The following is a 22,660-nucleotide window of genomic DNA, read 5'->3' on the forward strand; positions in this document are numbered from 1 at the left end:
CAGAAAATACATTCAGAGAAGTCCACTTGCTAACAGGAAATTAGTTATTCCTTGAGATTTTTAATTATTTAAATTCTAATACATCTTGATTTCTTTGTTAAACTTACCATGCAAAGCACAGGAATCATTCTTATCAAAGTTACAATTCCAGACTTAGTCAGAATTATTTATTTATTCAGTTGAACCAATTCAACTTGAACACCAACAGAAAATCATTCCTTCTGGTGTTGCTGAGCTAGTGAGTCAAACAAATGCACAGAGGCAGACAAATAGTACAAGTGGGAAGCTAACAGGAATGTGTGTTTCTGGGAGCCCGAGGGAAGGAACACAGGGACAACTTGTCGTGGTGTGCTATTAAATCAGTTCAACTTCTCTTGCAGTTTGTGAGACTGAAAAGCCTCTCAAGTCTCTCCCTCCCTGCTTTTCCCGAGCATTCCTCTGCTGCTTTCCACAAACTGGTATAGAAAAAAATTCTATCTTTATTTATTGTTTAATCATGGGCCAACACTGAGTGAGTAAGACATACATTCTTCAGCATATCCTGTTGGCACATATCAACTTATCACTGAGTAGAGGCTGCTCATTTCAGCAGGCAATATTCTCAGACAAAGAAAAATTACTAGTTTTCTGGTGATCTCTGTAGGCAGTACTTTGGTATTAAAAACCCACCATGAGTGCATGTTGTGCTCTAACTGTAGGTGCTGAGTTCCAGACTTTGGAAAACTGCCAAAATGACTATCACTGAGAGAACAATCTGCTCCATTTAACTTACAGAGCATCCACTAGATACTAGAGTATCCTAACAGAATACTGACTGAAAAGCATCTAGTCAATTGTTTTAGAAGCTTAATGGCCTTACATTTCCCAAATGGAAAAAAAAGACATACCTGAACCACAAAGTTTCTGTGGCAGTAGATGGTCATTAAAGTAACTTTGTGGTGGCACAAACCATAATAACTACCAAGATTACACAATGAAATCAAAGCAAATTGAAGATGAAACAGCATAAAATTCTCATATTTATAAAACAGAAAGACAAAACAGTACAAGTGTTTACCTGGTAATCAGGCTTTGTAAAGTAATCTAAATTAGAAATGTGATCCAGAAAGACGTTAAATTCTTGAGGAAGATGTTTCAACATAAGTCTGTGTTCGTACCTTTCTTTAATGGAGCCCACTTGCTCCTAGGAGTAAGTAACACAACAAACATTACCACATCTTCATTCTCTGCTACAACATATTTACATTCTATGTTACAGCCATTCAACACACTACTAGCCAGAAAGACAGGTCAGTACATTACAGTGAATGGTACTGAGAAAGGCCATTCTACATCAGACAGAAAGATAAGAGATTCTGTCATTGCTCCCAGTACACTTGCAAAATAATGTACAAACTTCAAATTCAATATGAAAAGTCATTTAATTTTCTGCTGTGTTTGTGTTGTGTTTGAATGCTAACTGATATTAAGGAGTGTCATTAAACACTCTAACTTTTCCAGAATGTATGTTTTAAAGATTTAAATATCCTGTTGCATCATCTGAAGTTCAGTCATTTTTTGGTGTTTATCTGGTCATGTAACATGAGTAAATCAACCAAAAAAGAGCTGCCACCTATATATCACATTGTCATCTACACAAACCACGTCAGAGAGTAACCAGGTTTCAGTATAATTTCAGAAGAAGTTGTAAGAAGTAATAACAGGTTAATTAGATGATGTTTCTTTGCATACCTCACCTAGGATATATGACTTAAACACTACCGCATATTGCCCAATTCACTTTTGTTCACCAGCAAATAAGAAAGGCCCATTTCACAAGTAATCAAAAGAGATAGGTGTGATAGGTGAAATAGGTGTGATAGGTGAAATAAAGTACTCAAGTGAAAACAGGAATAATGAAATAAGAGACAAATATACACTTACTTTTGCTATTTAAAACATTTTCAATCTACAGGTAAGCCTACTTCCTGCCTAGAACAGTTCATAAAATTTGAGTGCTTTTTACACCATGACACCAGGGACAAGAACTAGCACTAGAAAACACTGGAAAACCTCATGTTAAAAATTAATGAACCAATGAGTCTTAGTGGAATCTTTATCACAGCATTTCCCCGGAATCCAGAAGTATATTTCCCTCATGCTCTTTGGTTTCACCTCCAGGTTTACCTTATCTTTTATTTTTCTCCAAGGCAGTTGCCCAACTACAAATTCCACCAACATGTAGAATAGAGACCAAAGGTCATCATGCCGACCCATTTCCTGTGGAAAAGAAATATTATTCTACTGTATATTACAAATACCGAAGACAGAAGGGAAGACAAATTCTTTACTGCTCAAGAGTTGAATTATTATAAAATTTAATATAATCTACACTGCAAAACAAGTTTCATTAAGTCCAGCAACTATTTTAAGGAGAAACGTACAAGTAAATTTCCATAGAGAAACAACAAAAGTTGAAATGTGTTAAAATGACACTGCAAATGTCTATACTGGGAGAGCTTATTCAGATTTCTTTACTGTATGATGTTAAGACAACGTACTGGACATTATGTACTTCATAAAACACAGTAACTTCACCTTTTTAGTTTATTAACTTACAATACAACTGAACACCAAAGGTAATTATTAAAACCATTATTATTTCTACACCAAGAACTTTTCTATCCTCGACTACTGTAAAGTACATCATTCTTCCACAAAATTTGTAATTTCTATTAATTTCTACATAATAAATGCATAGGAAATGAATAGTAACTGCATTACTGACTGATTTCAGCTATATGAGATGGGTCTGATACAGGTTGAGATACTCACTCTGTTTCTATGAGCGTTGATTGATGCATATCGTACCGTTCCTCGAAAACCAGCGACAGCTCGTGGCTGTCAAAGAATAAAAAAGAAAAGATTCTCATTGTCAGAAATAAACACTCTGACAACTTAACTTGGCATCTACAAAGTGAGTATGGAGCCACAACATATCTCATTTGAGATTTTATTTCAGTTTACCATATTTCTACAAGTTCTCAATGGAAATACAAGTGACATTTGTCAAAGTTTTTTAAAGTATGTGATAGTTTATAAACTATGATCTATTGACATCAGTATTTGTTCTCCACAGGCATCACGTCCTGTTTACCTCATTCCTCATCACAGTCATATGGCAGAAATATTCTTCTTTTTTCTCCAATGCTGAAACTATTTCTTAGTTCTAACGATAAGAAGTTTGAGGGTTTAAGTTCTGACAGGATCTAAACCATAACTTCTTCCTCTTAGCTAAAATACACCAATATTATGTGGTATGAACATACAAGCAGCCATTTATTGAAACGTGTTAGCAATATTTTCACAAATTATTTTCTGAACTAGCAAACCAACCAATTTTTTGAGAAATTCCAAGAGCAGAGTAAGCCACAGGTAAGTCTCAAAGCTATGGCTGAGCAATAAATAGCAAAGGCTGCACTACAGGCATCAATTTAAAATGTTTCTTTCTTTTCTAGTTTCTGAAAACAACCATTTCCTCCCTTACAGTCTAGATATCATACAATCATAAGTCAATTGGTGTTTTATAATCACAGAATACATTTTCCCATGCTTCTGTTCTTCAAATAAAACGTTACGGAAAGAATTATATAATTGAAAACAGTCATCATTAGTAGATATTTACAATTTAAAAAAAAAAATCAAACTATGGTGTTATTACTTTGCCTAAGGCAGATATCCAATCCATGCTACCTCCTTAATTAATCATTCTATGTAGACAGAACTGCCAGGACTGGTAAACTTGCTTTCTTTTATGCAGTCTTATCTTCCCAATCAATACTTCTTTTTGTTTCTTCTAACAATGAACATAGGAAGCTTCAATTATCTATCTCACCTCTGACTTGTATTTAAAGAGGTATTGGTGATCTGTCTGCTTGCCCAAGACTCACGATAATTCTTCAGATTTTAAAAAACTTTGGCCAGTACACTGAAAAGTCTGGTTTTATATACACAAAAATATAACCACAATACACAAATTATTAAGATAAACCACTTCCATCTCTCCCTACCTATATATATATGTAGGTATAATTCTTTCTTATCCACCACCAGACACTATACAGAAATACCATTTAAATAAATCAGGAGTTGTTATTGCTGTCAATAACTCTGCCAATTGAATCCAGCAGGATTATGCAGCAACGTCTTTAATAAAGGATTCAACAGTCCATATAATCAACATCTGCTAGAGTAGTATGATGAGAGCTGAACCAGCATTAGTTAAGAGAATACCTTCTAGGATGTTCTTAACATGAAGAGGTTCTCAGATGATATTCCATAAATCTTAGCATTCGCATGTTATCATAAAGTTTAAATGGTGCTTGGAACACATGTCATGTTCAGGCAGGACAGACTCAATTGTCTGTCTGTCTTGTTACTGTCTTTAATCTTATATCATCTTATATCATATATTGAACATTGAAACAACATTGTAGTTGGAGAAATAAATTTTTCAAAAAAAAGCACTTAAATCTCCTTCTTAGTAGTTGTGCAGGTTGGCAAACCATGCAAGTAAGAATAATATAGTATCACTGCCAAGACAATCAAAATACACATAAATTTACAAAAAGATGCAGTTTAATGAATAGCACTTCTCCAAAAGGGCACTGAGAGCTTAACTTTAAAACAGTTGAAAATACAAATTACATAGATCTCAAGAGCATATAGTTTCAGAAGATGAAATCAAATGCTTACTATCTTCAGTCTCTGGTATGAATGTTAAAAAGGAATGACTATATTCAGTTTTACTAAGTTAAATATTTCCATTCTTCTGAAAATAATGAAAAATATGAAAATTAGGATGAAATGAGGCTTTTATTCTAGCATAACAACTTCAATTCCTACTTGATAACTAGGACAAAAATGCTTCAGTTGCTGGACAAAGGAATAAAAAAAAGACTAAGAAATGTCATATGAAAACTAAATTATCCCATTCAGTTTACAAAACCTAACAATCTGACTTATTTCAGTTCTGTCCTGGGGGAGAAAAGTCCACATGAGGAATTTCATTATGTACCTATTCAAATGCCTTTGAATGTTAAACTCACTGCCATCTCTACTAGTCCTAAGATGATTTCAATTATCTGAGAATCACCTGGATGGGAAAGGGTAAAAAAAAAAAGAAGAAAAAAAAAGCATGAATAGTGCTTCTATCTATGAGCTTATCATGAAGCGAATTCTGAATTATTTACTTGAGGATATCTAAATCATTTTACTCCCTCTTGCCTTAAGGTATAGTTTCTATGAATCTGACTTAAAAGCATATGTAACTCTGTTATATTTTAAGACACAATAAAATTAGTAACACATCTGGTCACCATTTAATAGTGGTATTACAATGTCACACAACAAGAATAAAATAACTCTATCATGTCACTATCAAAGTGAATGATGGCTCTGTAGGTTAAATCAAGTTTGACTAATTCAGAATAGAACGTATAGACTTCTGAGCCATTTGCTGTTTCAGAACTCTTTGTGCATCTCACAGCATCTCATGAAGCAAAAGAGAAATACTATAGGCAATAACAGCAACTTTATGAATGATTCACTGCATTTTTTTCAAATAAAAATTCTCCTCTGCTATTACTGATCATCTTATTTTGTTTCAGGACATCTCCAAAACATACTTTGCAAAGCTTCAACAAACTTGTACCTTGCTTGGGTCAGTTTACATTAAAAAAAGTTTTTCTAATATAATTAACTCGGGCAGTGATCTGAAAGTCAGGATTGTCTCGGTTTTGATTACTGTCATTAAACTCTTCAAATTTTGGTTAAAATAAATTATTTTGAAGATACATGCACATGAAGCAGATTCAATGGCCATGGTGAATTTTTCTACTCATAAAGGTACTTCTAAATGTAACATCAGATTTCTTTGCAGGTGGCCCTGCCTGGAAACACTTGACAATGTCTCAGATAAACTAGATGCAGGAAAATAGGAGTTCCTAGAAAAGTGAACTATTTCCTCTAAGCACACAGGTTTGCAGATTCCTGGGAGACACTATGCTCACAAACCTGTCTGCAAATGTGGCTTCTTTGGAAGGGTGTGGTGGAAGCAAATCACTCTCCTTAGTTCAGTGTCTCCAGATAAATGCTCTGGGTTTATTGTTCTGGACAACATTGGAAACGTTACACAGAGCAAAAATTTAACTTACTGCATTCATGCAAAATAGATAACAAACATGAAAAAATAAACCAATACTGATTCTTTACATTATATCTCACACACACCATGATTCTCCCTATCAATCAGGCAATGACTGAGTATTCTTTAGTACCTCTAGGTTTTGCACTGAGAAGCCAGCAGTGCTGCCTCTAAAGTCGAGTTCAAAAGCACACGGGGGGGGTGAGTACAGAAGTAGCCACCTATGTTACCCCTATTTTCTTTTGTTAAAGGCAGAATAATCCTCCTTTTTTATCTTTTTTCTTTAAAAAGTCAATTTCCTAGTTCTTATGCCCACCAGGAATATATTTCCATGATTGGCACTACGCACAGTTCCAATTTTTTCAAACATTTTTTCATACCAAATAGCTTCAACAACTCACATTCCAATCCCACCTTTCTGGGGGATATAGGCTTTGCAATCTACTGTAATGCCCAGCATGCTTTAGTACCAGTTAAAAATATTCGAAAAATTCAGGGATCTTCTGGGTAAGGAAAGATGAAGCAGTTGAAATACTATTACCGTAAAAATGTATTATACATCTTAATTAGTTTTCACTGCATATACAGCTCTTCAAACCCACACAGTCAGCTCTATCTTAAAATCCACATCAGACACTAATAATTGAGTACTCGCACTTATAAGTCTTTATCAACCCGTTTCCTATAGTTATTGGTATAACACGTTACTTAGACTCAGATCTACCTAAAGAAATGTGATTTCCAAAAACTGATTGCAGCTGTGTGATCCTATGCTACCAGAAGCTGGGTAACAAGCTGAGTTAACATCTAAACAGTACAATTAAATTTTGCTATTGTGAGTTCTAACAGACATGTGTTGACAATTGAAAATTAACTCCTACTACATGTGCTATAAAGAGCATCACCATTTCTAAGACAGCAGTATTTGATACATAAACCAAGCTCCTGAGCTACTCAGTTTTCAATCTGGAGTATTTACTCAGCCAATGTGATGCACTAAGCTGAAAATGACGATCGTTCCAAAGCTGATTCATGAGCAAATAAAAAGTCTGGTGGGCTGGAGATGGTAACAACCTACTAAGTGTCTGTCTTGAACTTGCTGCAGCGAAAAAACACACAGGATAAATCTGCCATGTCTATTTTTGCTTTGCCCCATGCAGTCTTTCTTCTTCCTCTTATACCATGAGCTGAAGCAGAGATTACTGTAGGAGGAAGACTCTACATAAACCAGCTATGCTCTGGCAGAGAATTTCCCCAGAGGGCAGAATATTGTTTTATTTATCTCTGTAAGTCAAAATTTTACCGTTGTTCTGCACTATGGGAAGTTCTGTGCTCTTAGCAGAGTTCTGATTGGAGAACCACTACCTTAATTTTTAATTATTTTGTACATGTCTTATTAAGTATTTATAATGATAACGATTACACCATATATTAAAGAGCTGCATAAATCCAGAGGTAGACTATTTCAAGTAGTAGACTTATTTCAACTATGAATGGAAAGCAAAACATCTCAAGCAAGCTAATGTATATAAATATACCCTCTTTCCAATTCTCCATCCCACAGGGGCAGAAGAGGGGTGAGGGAAATGAGCAAGAGGCTGAGGTTAAACCACAACAATAAAATAACACATTTTCCTTCTTAAACAATACAAAATAATTTTTCATAACTTAGCAGAGAATTTAGCTCATAGCTCAGAAAGAACTGGAAACTAAAGTTTCCAGTTTGATTTTGGTTTGCTTCTATTTTCATCAGGAAACAAATCTTACTGGACCAAACCATCTGTCTTTCCACCACAATAGCTTTTAATTTCAGACAAATAGCACAGCTCTCAAAGACTTCCAGTTCCTGCAAGTTTAATGAAAATTGGTGATTAAAGACAGAACTCAAATTAGCAAATTGACACAGAGACAGACAGCTAAAATTCAATTAAAATGGTTCACATCCATCTTAAGAGACACCACTGAGTTGGTCAACCAGCATTAATTTTAGATGGCAAGTAAGTACATGCCTAGTCCCAAAAGTGCAACCATGTATTGGTCAGGGAAGAAGGGTGTAGTATGAAGCTGCAAATACTAAGAAATTTGGAGGGCATAAGGGAAGCACAAAATAATAAGTTTCACCATTCATAGAATAATTTCTTTCAAAAATAAGATCGAATCTCAGCAGAAAAATGATTTCTCTTTTTTTTTTTTTGTTTGGTTTTGTTTTGGTTTTTTTTAAGGCTGTTACAGCCTATTCCCCTGAGCATCTATTAGTTCTACAGAAAATAAAGGAACTGCTGAATCAGAATACAGAACAGCTATACAGAACATTTCAGACTGCTTAAATTAAATTTCTAAGTTAAATTGTTTAATGATTGTTTCGAAACAATATCAGTGTTCTGCACACTACAGGAAAGTAGAAAAAACCCCCAATAGACCCTAACAATTACAAAGTATTTTATTATAATCATTTTTCATATCTCAACTATTTCTCAATTGTTCCTTCAAGCAGGACATTAATATTGTGTATTCTATTTTATTTTTTACCCCAAACGCCAGGTCACAAGGAATCTTACTCTCAAATAACCACACATGATTTTCTAAAGTTTTTTATTTAACTGTTGCAAGATTATTCAATTGACATGTTACAAAACAACGTCAGACCTCATGAAATTCATATATCCATTCTACTGTTGTCACCAAGTCAATTGATAATGCTCTTTTTTAATTTTTTGCATTAACTCACTGCCTGTCTTTTTGACCTTGTACTATCACACACTAGACACCAGCTGTCTGTGTGTCAGTAATACAACCAAACTTGCAAGGATCATGTTCAGTGGATGCTGAAAATGCTACATATATACTCTGTAAGATTGTGCCTTAAGTAATATCCCTCTATGTCCTTGAAGGAGGTTATGGCAGACAATAATTAGTGTTACACTGGTAGGTATAACACAGATATATCATTATAGCTGCATAGATCTGTCACTGGTACATGTATCATAGCAATGCATTATTTCAAAAACTTTGGAAACCTAACAGTTTAATAGTTATTGTAATCTACTAAAAATAATGTCTGCACAAATCTCTCCAAACTAACTCCCTTTTCTTCCCTATAAAATTATCATTAATTCAGAAATGGAACCTCAAATGACTAATGTCATCATTCTTTCAACTCATGCAAATTACTTATATACCAATTAAACAAAGGGCTCTTCACTTAGTCTCTTCAGCAAATAACCAACCTTGTACAGTTTCTCTTGGTATTTAAGCAAAAAAAATAAGTAGGTTCCAGTCTTTGATGACTTAGAGGACATAAGAGAAAAAATTAAAGGAGCATTTATAGTCTTTTGAAAAAAGACCTTATATGTTTACATCTTGCACTGAATGACTGTGATATTATACAGTAACTTCTTTTCTATAGAACTGAAAGTTTTAAAGAAAATATAATGCTGTAATATGTCATCTTAGACTCTTCAGCGGAACTTCATTTACTGAAACAAGCTTTTTTTTCAAGTAGTCCACTTTTTAAAAAGCTATCAACTATCAAATGCTTAGTTCAGAATTTAGAATGGAATCTTGCAAACCTCACCTATTTCCAGAAGTATATATAATGTAGTCTGACTGATGCAAATTCAGTGAAGAAAAACTGAAAATATAGTTCTAAAAATATTTGTTCTTTAGATCATTTCTTTAGCAAAATGTACAAAATTTAATTTAATAAACATGGAAAGGCAGAAGTGGGCTATCATAGGAAGGGATAGTCAGGTTTCCAAAAAATTACTCCCATCCTCTCTTCCAACACTACTTTTGAATCATTATTTATTAATAAAAATATTTATTTTACAAACAAAGAACATACAGTAAATAGTTTTCAACTCTAATTTCAGGAGCTTACTGCATTCTAATTTGGCTGAATTATATCACATACGTGCCCATTGCTCCTTCTTTTACATTTATTTGTGCCATAATAGCTGAACTGATTTTGCTAATTGCAAAACACACAATCAGTGCAACAACATTATTCAAATAAATTAAGATTTACACACTAACATTTTTAAATATTCCTTTGCTTATCAATTCTTGTTCATTCTATGTCTTTCTGCTGATTTACAGCAAGTTCAGTACAAATCTATTACTTATTTACAGTCCCAGGTCTTGAATTCTTGCACAAAGTGCTGAAGAGAAGCAAAGAGAGGTGGTCAATCAATTAAACTTAATAAGCGGTATCATTTCAATCCAAATTTTAATCTGAATGCAATGTTCAGTAACTATTCTTGAACAACTTCCAGTATACAGACTCTTATTCATAATAAATTCATGCAGTCAAGGTATCATTCAATAGTTACTAACACAAATCCTGGCACTGAGGCAAACAAAGAAAACTGCACCAGTTTTAGTCAATACTATCTGTGGACCACTTCTGAGTCTTTTTTTTCTTAAAATTATATCAATGTTTGCTATAAAAGCATTTACTTGAAAAGAAGATTGAGAAGCATATATAAGCAATCCATCTTTAAACAGTCTGTGAATCCAAATTGACTTCAGAGAGGACAAAAGATTTTCAGTGACAGTTTTGCTTACAGCAGTGTAGCTTCACTATTGCTCCTCCAGTTCTTAAAATCCCACTATCCCACCTTTCTTCCCATCATAAAAAGCATTTAATGGATATAGCTTCCACTCTTTCAGTACCATAAAAACAATGTTCTCTTCCAAACACAGAAATAAACAATCTGCAATTCTTCTGCCAAGATGACAGGAGGTAAGGCAGAATAAGACGGAGGTGTTCTCTAGTCTTGCTCAGCAATCAAGATAATCAAGAATATTATTACAAAGAAACATCATGCAAATCAAATGTATAACCATTCCCAAATTTTTGCAAGTAAAAAACAAAATGAAAATATGAATATGCGAGGAAATTATACTTTCACTCCCTGTACTTAACTGAAGAACAAAAGACTTCCAAAGCTTTCAAAATAGATACAATGCTCTGCTTTGTTATCTACCAACACATTTCTGTGTAGCATTCTGTGCAGGGTTGGGTTTTTTGGAGGGTGTTGTTTTCATTTTTTTTTATTGGTTCTTGTTTGTTTGGGGCTTTGTGTTTGTTTTGTTTTTTTTTTAAGAATTCAGCTTCTTAAAGTACATTTCTAGGACACCACCTGTCACCCTAAAGTGAAATTTGAAGATAAAATTTGCTGGAAATCCTCAGAACCTGAGGGCACTGAAGAAAGGCAAAGACCACTTAGCTGATTTTGTACATAAACACCTGAATAGAATAATATGTTCATTGTTTGATCTGAACAGATTTGTAACTGCTTCCCTAGACAATAAAAAGACCTAAACATTTGCATTCACAATTGCTTTTACTGCATTTTTCTAACAGTCAGACTGTACAGCAGCTGGTGTATCTTCTGCTTTAGTAGAAGTCAGAGACAATTTTTGTTACTGACAGGTCACCAGTAAAGAGCATTAGTAATGCCTTAGAAAATTTAGGTTGATATGCTATCATCTTTGGATTGGAATACTTTTGTCAGTGTTCAGAGAGTAAGTTTTGTGACTGCTTTAATACCAAACATATCAGAAAAAAAAAGTACTACATTTTCTAGCTGTTATCAAAGCAGGAATTCCCAGCTTGGTAATGTTTAAGATTTCAAACTTCCAGGCTAAAAAAAAAATAACAAACTGTAGAGTTAGATGTAAAATACTGTAAACTTCCTTAATGTATGTTAAAAAGAATGCAATTTTTATTTTTTTACTTATTTGCAAATAAACACAGAAAAATTTAGACACTTGAAATTAAGGTCACGCTAAAAAAAACCTAGGATGGTGAGAACTCTGATGAAGCTCTTTGTTTTGTTTAAATAACAACTCAAGGATGACCTAAAATCTAGTCACTGGGAAGGACAGGAGAAAGGTGGGGAGATGAGGAATGCAGTCATAGGCTAACTCTCCCTTTGACCTAAAAAGCCTTATTTATCAAAAATACAACAGTTCCATACACAAAAGAGTCTCCTCAGAACACATTTCAACCCACTAATCAGGATACTCTCAAGAGGAAGCCCACCTTTCAAACTAAGTACCAAATCGAACAAAAAGGAGCTTTCTCCTTCAATTACCTTTGGTGAGTCCAAACCATCAGACAAAGGGGATTGGCTGTCGATCTAACAATTCTCTAGCCTGCCAGTCAGTGAAACATGTATACTGAGTAGAAAAACACTGATCTTGGAGATAAAAAGGTTTTATCTAAACACCACCTACTCGCGGATAGGTTTTTAATTGGTACTCCCTAGCTTTGTCACATCAGCTTGCATATGTTACACTATCTTCTTCGTAAAACAAATACAATGTAGTTATTTAGGATTTGCAATCCACACAAATAAAAGACCACAAAACTCAGGCCTGTGATAATACATGACATTTGAATTTGTAGATTTTTAAAGAATTATGACATAAAATTATTTTTCAAAGGTTAATCTCTCTAACAGCAAAGACCATAGGCTTCTTTTTTTCTTTTATTTTGCTTTCTTTATATTAAATTTAATAGTACCTCAAAGAACAGCTGTGGTTAATGTTCACTTTAAAACAAGAGTGATGACAACTGCTATTTGCAGTACTGATGATGTTAAGAATGCAAATGTCCTTCAGATTTTGTCCCTCAAGGTTTTCTATTTCTGTACCACAGCTGACACCTTCACTTTCCATTTTCACCATGTAAATAGAGACACAGAAATTGAAGGCTGTATGAAGTTACGCTTACACCAAAAAAGAATCATTTATTCTTTGTCTCAAGAAAAAAAAAACAAACAGATGCTAGTACTATTTACTTTGGCTATCTCTAAGACAGTGGCAAACAAAATGGTAGGTATTGCACTCTCAAAAAGCAATAAACAGCAGACTATAAATCTCATAAATACACTAAATTTGCATCCTGCTAAATGTATTTGCTTGATGATTAGAGTCTCCCCACAATTAAATTCTAATTACCCTGCTTTGGAGTAATTCATTCTTATCTACACTATTAATTCAATTGTTGGCTTCCTCTCTCCAACAATGTATTTGCTTGTCCAAGTTTCATCCTTCTTTCTTTCAAAAGCCTACATCATCCCCAGAAGTTTTTATTCTCCTCCCCACACTAAATTTTCTCTCTTCCAATCTTTTCCCTCACCAGACAAGGCTCCTCCCACCCATCAGTGTTTCCCTATCAACTTCCGCTCTATCGTTTAATTCTACATCTACCCCAAATACCTGTATCCTAATAATGTCCCTAACATGTGAAATGTAGTTTCAGAAGCCTATACACACACATACTATTATCCAATTTTCCATATTCCTCATCCCATTCCCAGCTACACATGTAACACTGTTCAAGCTTTCACAAAAGTATAATTGGTCAAAACATCACAGAACCACAGAACATGCAAAGTTTGAAGGGACCCACAAGGATCACGGAGTCTAACCCTTAGCCCTGCACAGGACCATCCCCAAGAGTCACCCCATGTGCCTGAGAGTATCATCCAAAAGCTTTTTGAACTCTGTCAGGCTTGGTGCTGTGATCACTTCCTTGAGGAGCCTGTGTTAGTGACCAACTACACTCTGGGTGAAGAACCTTTTTTTAATATCCAACCTAAACCTCCAGATCTTCAATGAGTACAAATCAAAGAACAGGAAAAACAAACAAACAAACCAACCCAGATCCAAACCTACCCACTGTAAATACTGAACTATATGTTAATAGACTGAACACATTTCCAAAGACCTTATCTGCAAGAGTTATACCTTTTTCTATTTGCTCTTGAAGCGACAATGTGGCACAATAGATACATTTCATCTGCACTCTAAGACACATAATGATGGTACTACCTACATCTAGCATATGCCATTTGCATTTAAGGTCTTGGCTGAAAAGTTTTAAGTTTTTATGACATATTTAAGTGAGACTTCAAGTTCTTTAGCTAATATAACAAGGCTAAGTAAATTGAATAAAAAATACAAAATTACATACGTTTTCCTTTTTAAACAAGTGTGAATTATTCTACACCCTTCCAAGCAACACTATGATACGCATTTGTCATTACTTTGCTTTCATCATTCAGAAACTTACAAGCTGCAATAAGTGTTTGTTTCTGCCTTTTACGTTCTAACCAGGTTATAGTGTCAGATCATACAACTTAATGAACTGCAGCACTTCTCTACTGTCTTCAATATATTCATACATTTTACAAATATCTTATAACTGAGATACAACAGACATATTCCTCTCTCTTTGAAGTTAGCTCCTCACAAGAAGAGTCATTCAGACAGCTGCAAGACAGGACAACTTTGTTGAAATTAATCTATTTCAAAATCAGCAGTTAAAAATGTTTTATTATCCAGTAGTATTTCTGAGAAAGAACTATTTGTAGCATGAAAAAGTGTGCAAAGCTTTGGTTTTGCTTTAGATTTTATGTTAATCTATTTTCCTTTCAGTTTTGAAGATTCACCAACTGAAGAAGAATGTAGTAAAATGACACTATAATAAGAAAACTGCAACAGCAACTAATTAATTTTAAGGCTAATACCTGGAACAAATGGGAAATTGTCTGTGCTGACTGAATAACCCAAGAGAATGTAAAACCTCTGGGTCTTTAAAATGACCAATAAAGGTATTACATTTAGACTGAATGTTCAGACACTGGGGCAGACTAATAAACCTTGAACATATTTTCATTACATAAAATCGTCCCTCAAAATGCTCCTTAATTTCCTGAAATGAACTCTTACCCCTGTTTATAAAGTGGGGTAATATTTTCCCATAAAGAAAATTCTGACTTTAAAATCACAGTCTGGATAACGATTATGGAATACCAGAAAAGATTAGTCCTTTTCTAACAGCTGTTGTATTACATTTATAACCAATTCTAACCCTCTTCACTAAGTTTACAACAGATTACTACCTATACAGTGTAAAAAGAAGACTTAGAAAGTGCATTTCCTTTGTAGGGAAGGAAATAAAGACAACTACAACTAAAATATTTGGGAAATACACTGGAAATGTATTATTTCATTGTTTTCTGAAATAGAGTTCCAATATCACAATGAAGAAATTATGTAGTTCTAGAGAGAGGCTTTAAAAGGCTATTTCAGCTGCACTGGGGGAAAAGAGGCTTATGTAAAAAAGCAAAAAAGGCAAAACCAGAAGTACCAGGGAAACCAGGAAGAATAGGGAGAAAATTTGATACTAGTTTTTATAAACACAAAACATATGCTTCTAAGTTTATAGCAATGTATGCCGAGTTTGAAAAATTGGTGGAATTCACCTGCTCTTTAACTTCATGCCCTCTTTTATATTGAAAGCTTGAGTCAGATGGAATGGATGACCCAAATAACATATCACTGGCTAGGACCTCAAGTTAATAAACGAGGAAAACCTAACTGATGATTGACATGAAATATTTGTTTCCCTTCTTAATTATTTGTTATGTAAAAATCAGTGCATCCTGCAGCAGTAGTTCATATGAAAACTGCTGTTGCTTACTGACTTCAAAAGCTTAAACTTTTCATGAAAAAGGGATTCATATGGATAGAAAAATGTGGGAATTAAGATGACATTAATACCTACAGAAGCAGTTTCCTAGATTCCATCATACTCTTGGTGGATGAATTAGAATATATCTCCTTGAAGTTTTATTTTTTCCTTTCAAAATCAGTATTACTGTTATCTGGCTGCTGCAAACCAAAGGTCATTTTATACAATCTAATCCAAGGGTGAAAAATCATGGTACCACAAATCCCACTGGGGAAAAAAAAGTGAAATGGGCTGAAAACTGCTTGCTCCTCAATTATTGAAAAAGATAGTCCATATGTGACACTCCAAAATGCAATGAAAAACACAGTAAGCACTACAAGTGTTGCAAACCCTTTTTTTTTAAATACTACCTTCTGAGAAGCTTTTTATATTAAATCTGCATTTTTCAAAACAGTATTCAGATAGAAGCAGCTACAACTGAACGGTGCTAAATCACCATGGAATCTGACATTAAGATGGGTAGTACAAAGATGAACAACACCTCTGAAAATGATGCTGAGATGCGCTAAGAAATGACAGGCATGACAGGCATCTCTGGGAGATCCTTTAGTATGGAACTATGGCATGGAATTAGTTCAGATGGCTTTCTCATTTTAAGTTCTCTACTTTGACTATTCTTTCAGGTAAGAAGTCTAGGGAGGCACCATAACTCCTCATCAAGAAAATGAGCTGACAACAAACAAACTTGTCTATAACAAACAACAAACAAAAGCCTCCTGTGGTTGAACCCCAGTCAGCAACCAAGCCCCATACAGCCACCCGTCCACCCAGCAGGATGGGGAGAGAATCAAAAGCAAAGAAACTAGAAAACTCATGGGTTGAGATAAAGACAGTTTAACAAGGAAAGCAAAATTAGGGTTATAAAAAGCTAATAGTCAACCAGTCAGCTTTAACTATGGAACCAGTTTTTACCAGTAGAGTACTATGTTTTTGGAGAACATGCTTTTACATTGTCCTGGGGTATTTGCAGGATCTGCTGAACAAATCTAATGAAGCTTAGAAGGACAGCCTTAAGGAGAAGCACATAGCACATTTAATGAAAATATTAACAAATTTTATTAGTAAGCAACACCAACAGTATGGTTGCTCTCTACACAACAGTCATTTCGAACTATTACATACAAACAAAACCACTGTCTTTCTCCCCACCACCACTGCACTCTATAAATATGGGTTACACTGTCAAAAAATTCTAAACAACTTAAATTGAAGAATTACTTCAGTTACATTGTAGGGCACTGCAATGAAAAACAAAAGGCAACAGGTGAGTTTTTACAAAAGAAGGAATAGCAGAAATATTGAATTTTCTGTTGTTATCACCTATTTGTTTCTGAAAATGCTACCATTGGTGTGTGTATATATACAGAAACTTGGGAATTGTTTTCTCTTTGAAATTACAGGTCAGCTCAAAAAACATTAGAAGCAGCCAAACATACAGAACATGACAAGAACACCGAGAAATAATAAAATAAAAGAGAAGTAAAACTACTTAAAATGTTTAGCTCACCTTTCCAACAGCAGCAGCCACTCTGTTGGTCTCCCCTGCTCTTTGCTTTCATTGCAGTGTCCAGCATTATGGCTGAAGGAATAGAGTACAGCAGAACCCCACTAATTTACCTTACTAATTCACATACCTCATAATCTGCACAAAAAAATCTGCCACTTTCCCAACTTCTTAGGCAAAATAAAAGTGAAAATCCTGTAGAGATGTCTTCTACCACTCACATCATATTTATAAATATGCTGCACAATATTGACTAGTACATTAGTCAGTATTACCATCAAAATGAAAACTAAACTAGCTTAATAAAGAAAATATGTTTCTTTAAAACATCATCATGTACCATGGCCCAACTTGCTCATTTTCAAACTTTGAAATTAACAAAATTAACTGCCCATCAGTGAATTAGGGAGACTCCATTGTACTTAAAATTGTAATTTCCTCATTGATATGCTTTTATCTACAATTTTCTTCAGATTGTTTGCATTTAGAATACAGTAACTACACTTAATTATGTCTTCATATATATTATAATTAGTGTCCTATCACTGTTTTAATTATTCAGACTTTCACTTTCAGAAGATTATATAGATTCACTTTAGTGTCTGACTTTTATTTTTTTCCTCCTCATAGTTGTTGGGTTTTTTAAACGCAATACACAATACCAAGTGAAATTCAGCTCTGATATATTACTCCAATAATTAATGAAAACCTGACAGATTATCCCAAAAATCATAGATGTACACCTCTGCCTCAAGCCAAAAATCAGAACCTGAATCATTCCCAACTGCCTGTCTTTAAACATAATCAATAAATCACATGGCATTTCTGATCTGGAATAGTGTTTGTCAAGCTTAGAACAGTTACCAGGTCAGTGCAACTCCCATACTTCTCCAGAAGAAAAGAGCATACTACCACATTCAAGTATTCGAATTTCAACTGTGAAAAAATCTTACTGGTCTGACATCCCCACATGAGTTGGTAAATTGCCGTGCCAAGCCAAAATCCAGCATATAACACTTCCTACAGGTGCTAGGAAAACGTCCCATTGCGAAGTTTGACTAGGAAGAAAAACAAACACAGAGAGAGAATAGATACATAGACACGGGTTTCAATATGTTCATGTATTAATGCAGTAACACAATCATAGAAAATTCATATTCTACTTCTGCATCTTTCCTTCCATATTTTCACTTTTATGGAACTCTCATTAAATTTGAAGAAAACCTTGTTAAGAAAAAGAGACATCCAACTTAGCACATCTGAACAGTGGGCTATATTGTCTGACAAGATTGTCATCTTACTTTGTCACTTAGAAGATATTAACTTCTAGCAAGCATTTTTGAACCATGTCACCCACTCACATATACTGATTTGGACATCACATATACTGATTTGGACATCAGTACCAACCAAATTGCCAACAAATTCATCTAAACAAATGCACAAATATCGTATATGCAGAATACAAAATATGGGGTGCAAACTGCCTTTTCCTTCCACAGATGGGGAAAGAACCAGCTTTAAAAAAACCAGACAAACAAGCACAGAAAAACAACAAAAAGACCTACCAAACAGTGAAAACAGTGGAAAGTCAGTGAAAACTTACATAGGCAATTAATTCTAAAAAGCTTCAGTAAATTTTCTTATTTGCCCTAAGGATTAACATTCCGTGTTAGCCCTTCAAAAAAAACCACCACTATGATGTTTGAACATGTTGGCTGAATCAGTCTCAAGTCTCTCCCCATCAAATCCCCTTAAAATGGATTACATGATAAAAAAAAAAAATAGAGCTAAAAACTAAGTTCTGTGAAATAGAATTGAAACCACACACCTGAGCAAACCGGAAGCTTAACACAATCAACCCTAGGAAAACTTCTTTTTCCATTAAGTGAAACAGCAGTACTAGTAAATCTGAAATTCAGAACTGCTTCACTGTCTACAGTTGAGGGTAAAAACCAATCAAAACTATGAATTGAGTGTGATCAACATTATTCTTAAATGGAACAGAATTTTAGCATTGCCTAATTGATCACAAGGAAAAAAACCAACCAAGGACTTCAAGATTTCAGCTCAAAGCTTGCTTTTAGCACATAATCTGTCTAGAAGAGGAATAACAAAAGAATAAAAGAACTTGTATTTTCAAGCCATGAAAACTGCATACTAGAAAGCAATCATGTCTTCTTTTGCATTTGTGAGTCACAACATAACTCGTAAAGGGGAAGAAAAGTTACTTCTTTTATGAATCTAATATATTACCTCATAGTGCTGTTTATTCTCTCTCAACCTTTAAATTTTTGGGTTTTTTTTCCTTCCCCTGATCAAACTCTCCATTTTCATCCTATTTGAGCCCACAAACTCCACCAAGATACAGCTAGACAACAAGATGTCCCCAATCCATCCTGCCAGCCATAAGGGAACACATTTCCCATTCAAAACTTGAATTGCTTTCATCATCAAATTCTTGAGCTCCAGCTAAGTTCTTCTCACCTATTTCACTTGACATTCACTGCCTCTATGCCCTTTCCCTATTAAATGAAGTCTTAAATGCAGATGGTTCAGGGAGAATCCAAGTTTTATAAAGAGTTGCCAGGAAGAAGTGATGAAAATGAAAATTTCCTAATGCACAGAAACTTATCAGAGGTTTTAGGTAAGCATCATTCAGTTGACAGGAAGTTCAGCTACATATGTCAGATACAACCAGCCATATGTGCTTCTATTGGAAAAGACAAGATTTGCTTATTTTTTTCTCATTTTTTTTCTCATTTGCAAATTTTGACAGTTCAGAGTTCTAGTCATATTTTAAATACACAGCAATACTAAAAAGAGGTGGTGCAATTTCAGGAATAAAGTCAAAACCAGAAAAAATAGTAAGAACAAAAGCTCGATACTATCAGGAAGGCACTATCCTCATGGCATGTTGAAAACAGATTTTATTAGAATTGCGCAATAAAAAAAAATAGTTTTCTCTTACTGTCTGTCCTTCTTTTTCTTGTTTGTTAAGAATATATTAAATACAAAAAGATTGCTATTGAATGGCTTATAAATACACCCTGCAGTTAGTATCTATTCTTTTAGATTTATTATATGACAGTATTAATTGCCATTAGTCAAACACATTATATCATATCTCATGGCAAATATTCTTGATTACATGATGCTACAGATAAGAGTTGGAAGTTTTAACTACAGAAAGTTGCAAGCAGGCCTAAATTAACTGGGGACAATGATGACAAGGACCAAAGTTACTGTTGTTGCATTCCAACATTAATTAATAGGAAAAAATCTGTCCTATCTGATGATTTAACCTTCAATTTTCTGTCATTTTTGCATTTTAGCACCTAGTATAGAACCTACTCTTATTTATGCAGCCATCTAATGACCACATCTTACTTGCCTCTTTTGATTTAATGGGCAGACTTACTGGTTTTATGTCCCTGTGCAGGAATCCCACAGAATGAATACTCTCAATAGATTCCAAAATCTGCTTCCCCAGCCGCAGAGTGGTACTAATGGTGAATGTTCCTCGAGATTGGCTCCGACGCAGGTCTGCCAAGTTCCGACCCTGATTAAATCAAAGGGACATTTTCATAAAAAAACACTAAAGCCAAGATTCACAAATGGTGTAAAGTCTTCCTACTTCTTTAGCTGTTCATGGATAACCATGGAATACTCTCAATACCTATTTAACATTCAAGGATAACACATTTCATCTAAATGTAATGACTATATATCCCCGAGTATCTCCAACACTAAATTTAGAATCTGTTTTTGAAAATATGAATCTTAGTATCACTCTATACATAGAACAAACTAATCTCTATTAGAAGACTAGTACAAACACTATTAGTTAACATTTTATCTGTGTCACACTTGAAAAAAAGCCACTGAAAAAAACACTCACAAAGACTTCTTTACACTCACCTCTTCAAGGAAAAGTACATAATTTAATTATACATTATATCAAATAGATGAAAAATATACTATGTAGGAAATGCAGCCCCATGACATCACAAAACTGTTGGTCTGCCAAAATAACAGATGATCAACAGTATGAATTAGAGCACACTTTTCCTAGTATTCATATTCACCAAGATGACAAAGGACAGTAATCCCATAACCTTCAGTGCTGATCACCCGTTTTATCCCTTTTTACAGGAACAAGTCTTTCAGGAAAGTGAATTAAGTGTTTTCTTTTATGTGCAAAGGGTATTTTTTTCACTTTTATCAAAAAAGCCAACAAAACGCAGAGACAAATATAATACATTTTAGACTATCTTCAAGTGAAGACTTGAATGTAAATTATCTTAGAAGACATCACAGTTCACTCTTCATACAGGTCTTTCTCAGGATGCAAGTTTTCTCCTTTTTGATGGAATTATGGAAAGGATATAAAAGGATAAAGATCAAAGGATATGCTCAATTTAGGTTTGCTCACTACTATGTGTTCATGATCTTTGGGGTATTTTTTTTAGTTAGGCATCCTCTAAAATTTTACTAGTATTTTCATATACGCTTGGCTAATAAACCAAAACACACAAGCAAACATTGAGCTCTGTTTGATACACTGACCTGCAACTGCATGACCACATAGTTAAATCTATCATTCCGTCCACATCCGATGAATCTACAGACATGATCTTTTCCTGAGAGAAAAAGAAGCAAATTAGCCACTAATAATGAAATTCTGTGGTTTATTCCTTTAAATACCTAGCGAATTACTTAAAAAGATAGCTATATTTCTTCAGAGATGTTCAATAAACTAAGTCCCCCACAATTCAACAGCAGTAAAACCAAACTTAGTTCTACCTGCAATTATACAAAAGATTTTTCCCATAATATATGAAGCTCTACCACAGCCATCACTCTTCCATAAGAAAACATGCATGACAACATGCCTAAAGGTCCAAAAACCTGAGGCATTTTGGACTTGAGAAGGTTATTTTCCTACAAAGCTGATGGCTTGTTATAGACAATATTCCAAGTCACCACTTCTCTTTTCTATAAGCTACAGCTTATAGATAAAAGAGAACAGTAGTAGTTACTTGTTGGGCTATGTTTTGTATTATAAAACTGTAAGAAATATAATTCAACAAATCCAATTTATTAACATCTTTTTTCTAGAATATGATCTTTGCTATTTAGCTACAAAAGATAAATTCAGCTCAGGTACACTGAAACAGAGAAAAAAATATTATAGTTTTGTTTAAGCCGATTTTCTGTAAAGCCTCCTCCTGTCCTGGGAGCAAACTGCAGAGGAGATGAAGACTAGTCAAAAATAATCTCCTTACTATCCTGCAGTTGTAAGTCAAAAACATAAGACTCCCCAGTAAATAAAGAGAAAAAGGCAAGCCAAAGACTGCAGTAGGGAAACAGAAGGGGAATACAAATTCATTGTCATTTTGATACCTGGGTTCGTTGACTT

The 22,660-nt window shown here is 34.4% G+C and overlaps 1 protein-coding gene across 6 annotated transcripts in view; it reads right to left on the reverse strand.

The window, feature by feature from the left end:
• TTBK2 (tau tubulin kinase 2) overlaps window positions 1-22,660 on the reverse strand; it is an 83,823-nt gene that overhangs the window by 31,962 nt on the left and 29,201 nt on the right. For 3 of the 6 annotated variants that reach the window (XM_064658159.1, XM_064658163.1, XM_064658162.1), the window contains 6 exons: window positions 21,808-21,881; window positions 20,660-20,800; window positions 18,192-18,296; window positions 2,815-2,880; window positions 2,167-2,259; window positions 1,058-1,183 (listed from right to left, as the gene is read on the reverse strand). In XM_064658159.1, coding sequence (XP_064514229.1) covers window positions 1,058-1,183; window positions 2,167-2,259; window positions 2,815-2,880; window positions 18,192-18,296; window positions 20,660-20,800; window positions 21,808-21,881 — 605 coding nt within the window. Of the gene's footprint in view, window positions 1-1,057; window positions 1,184-2,166; window positions 2,260-2,814; window positions 2,881-17,241; window positions 17,314-18,191; window positions 18,297-20,659; window positions 20,801-21,807; window positions 21,882-22,660 lie in introns of those variants that run through there. The other 3 variants (XM_064658160.1, XM_064658161.1, XM_064658164.1) reach the window with 3 other exon arrangements.

This window comes from Pseudopipra pipra, chromosome 6 (genome assembly GCF_036250125.1).
Source record: "Pseudopipra pipra isolate bDixPip1 chromosome 6, bDixPip1.hap1, whole genome shotgun sequence".
In the NCBI taxonomy this organism is placed as follows: Eukaryota; Metazoa; Chordata; class Aves; order Passeriformes; family Pipridae; genus Pseudopipra; species Pseudopipra pipra.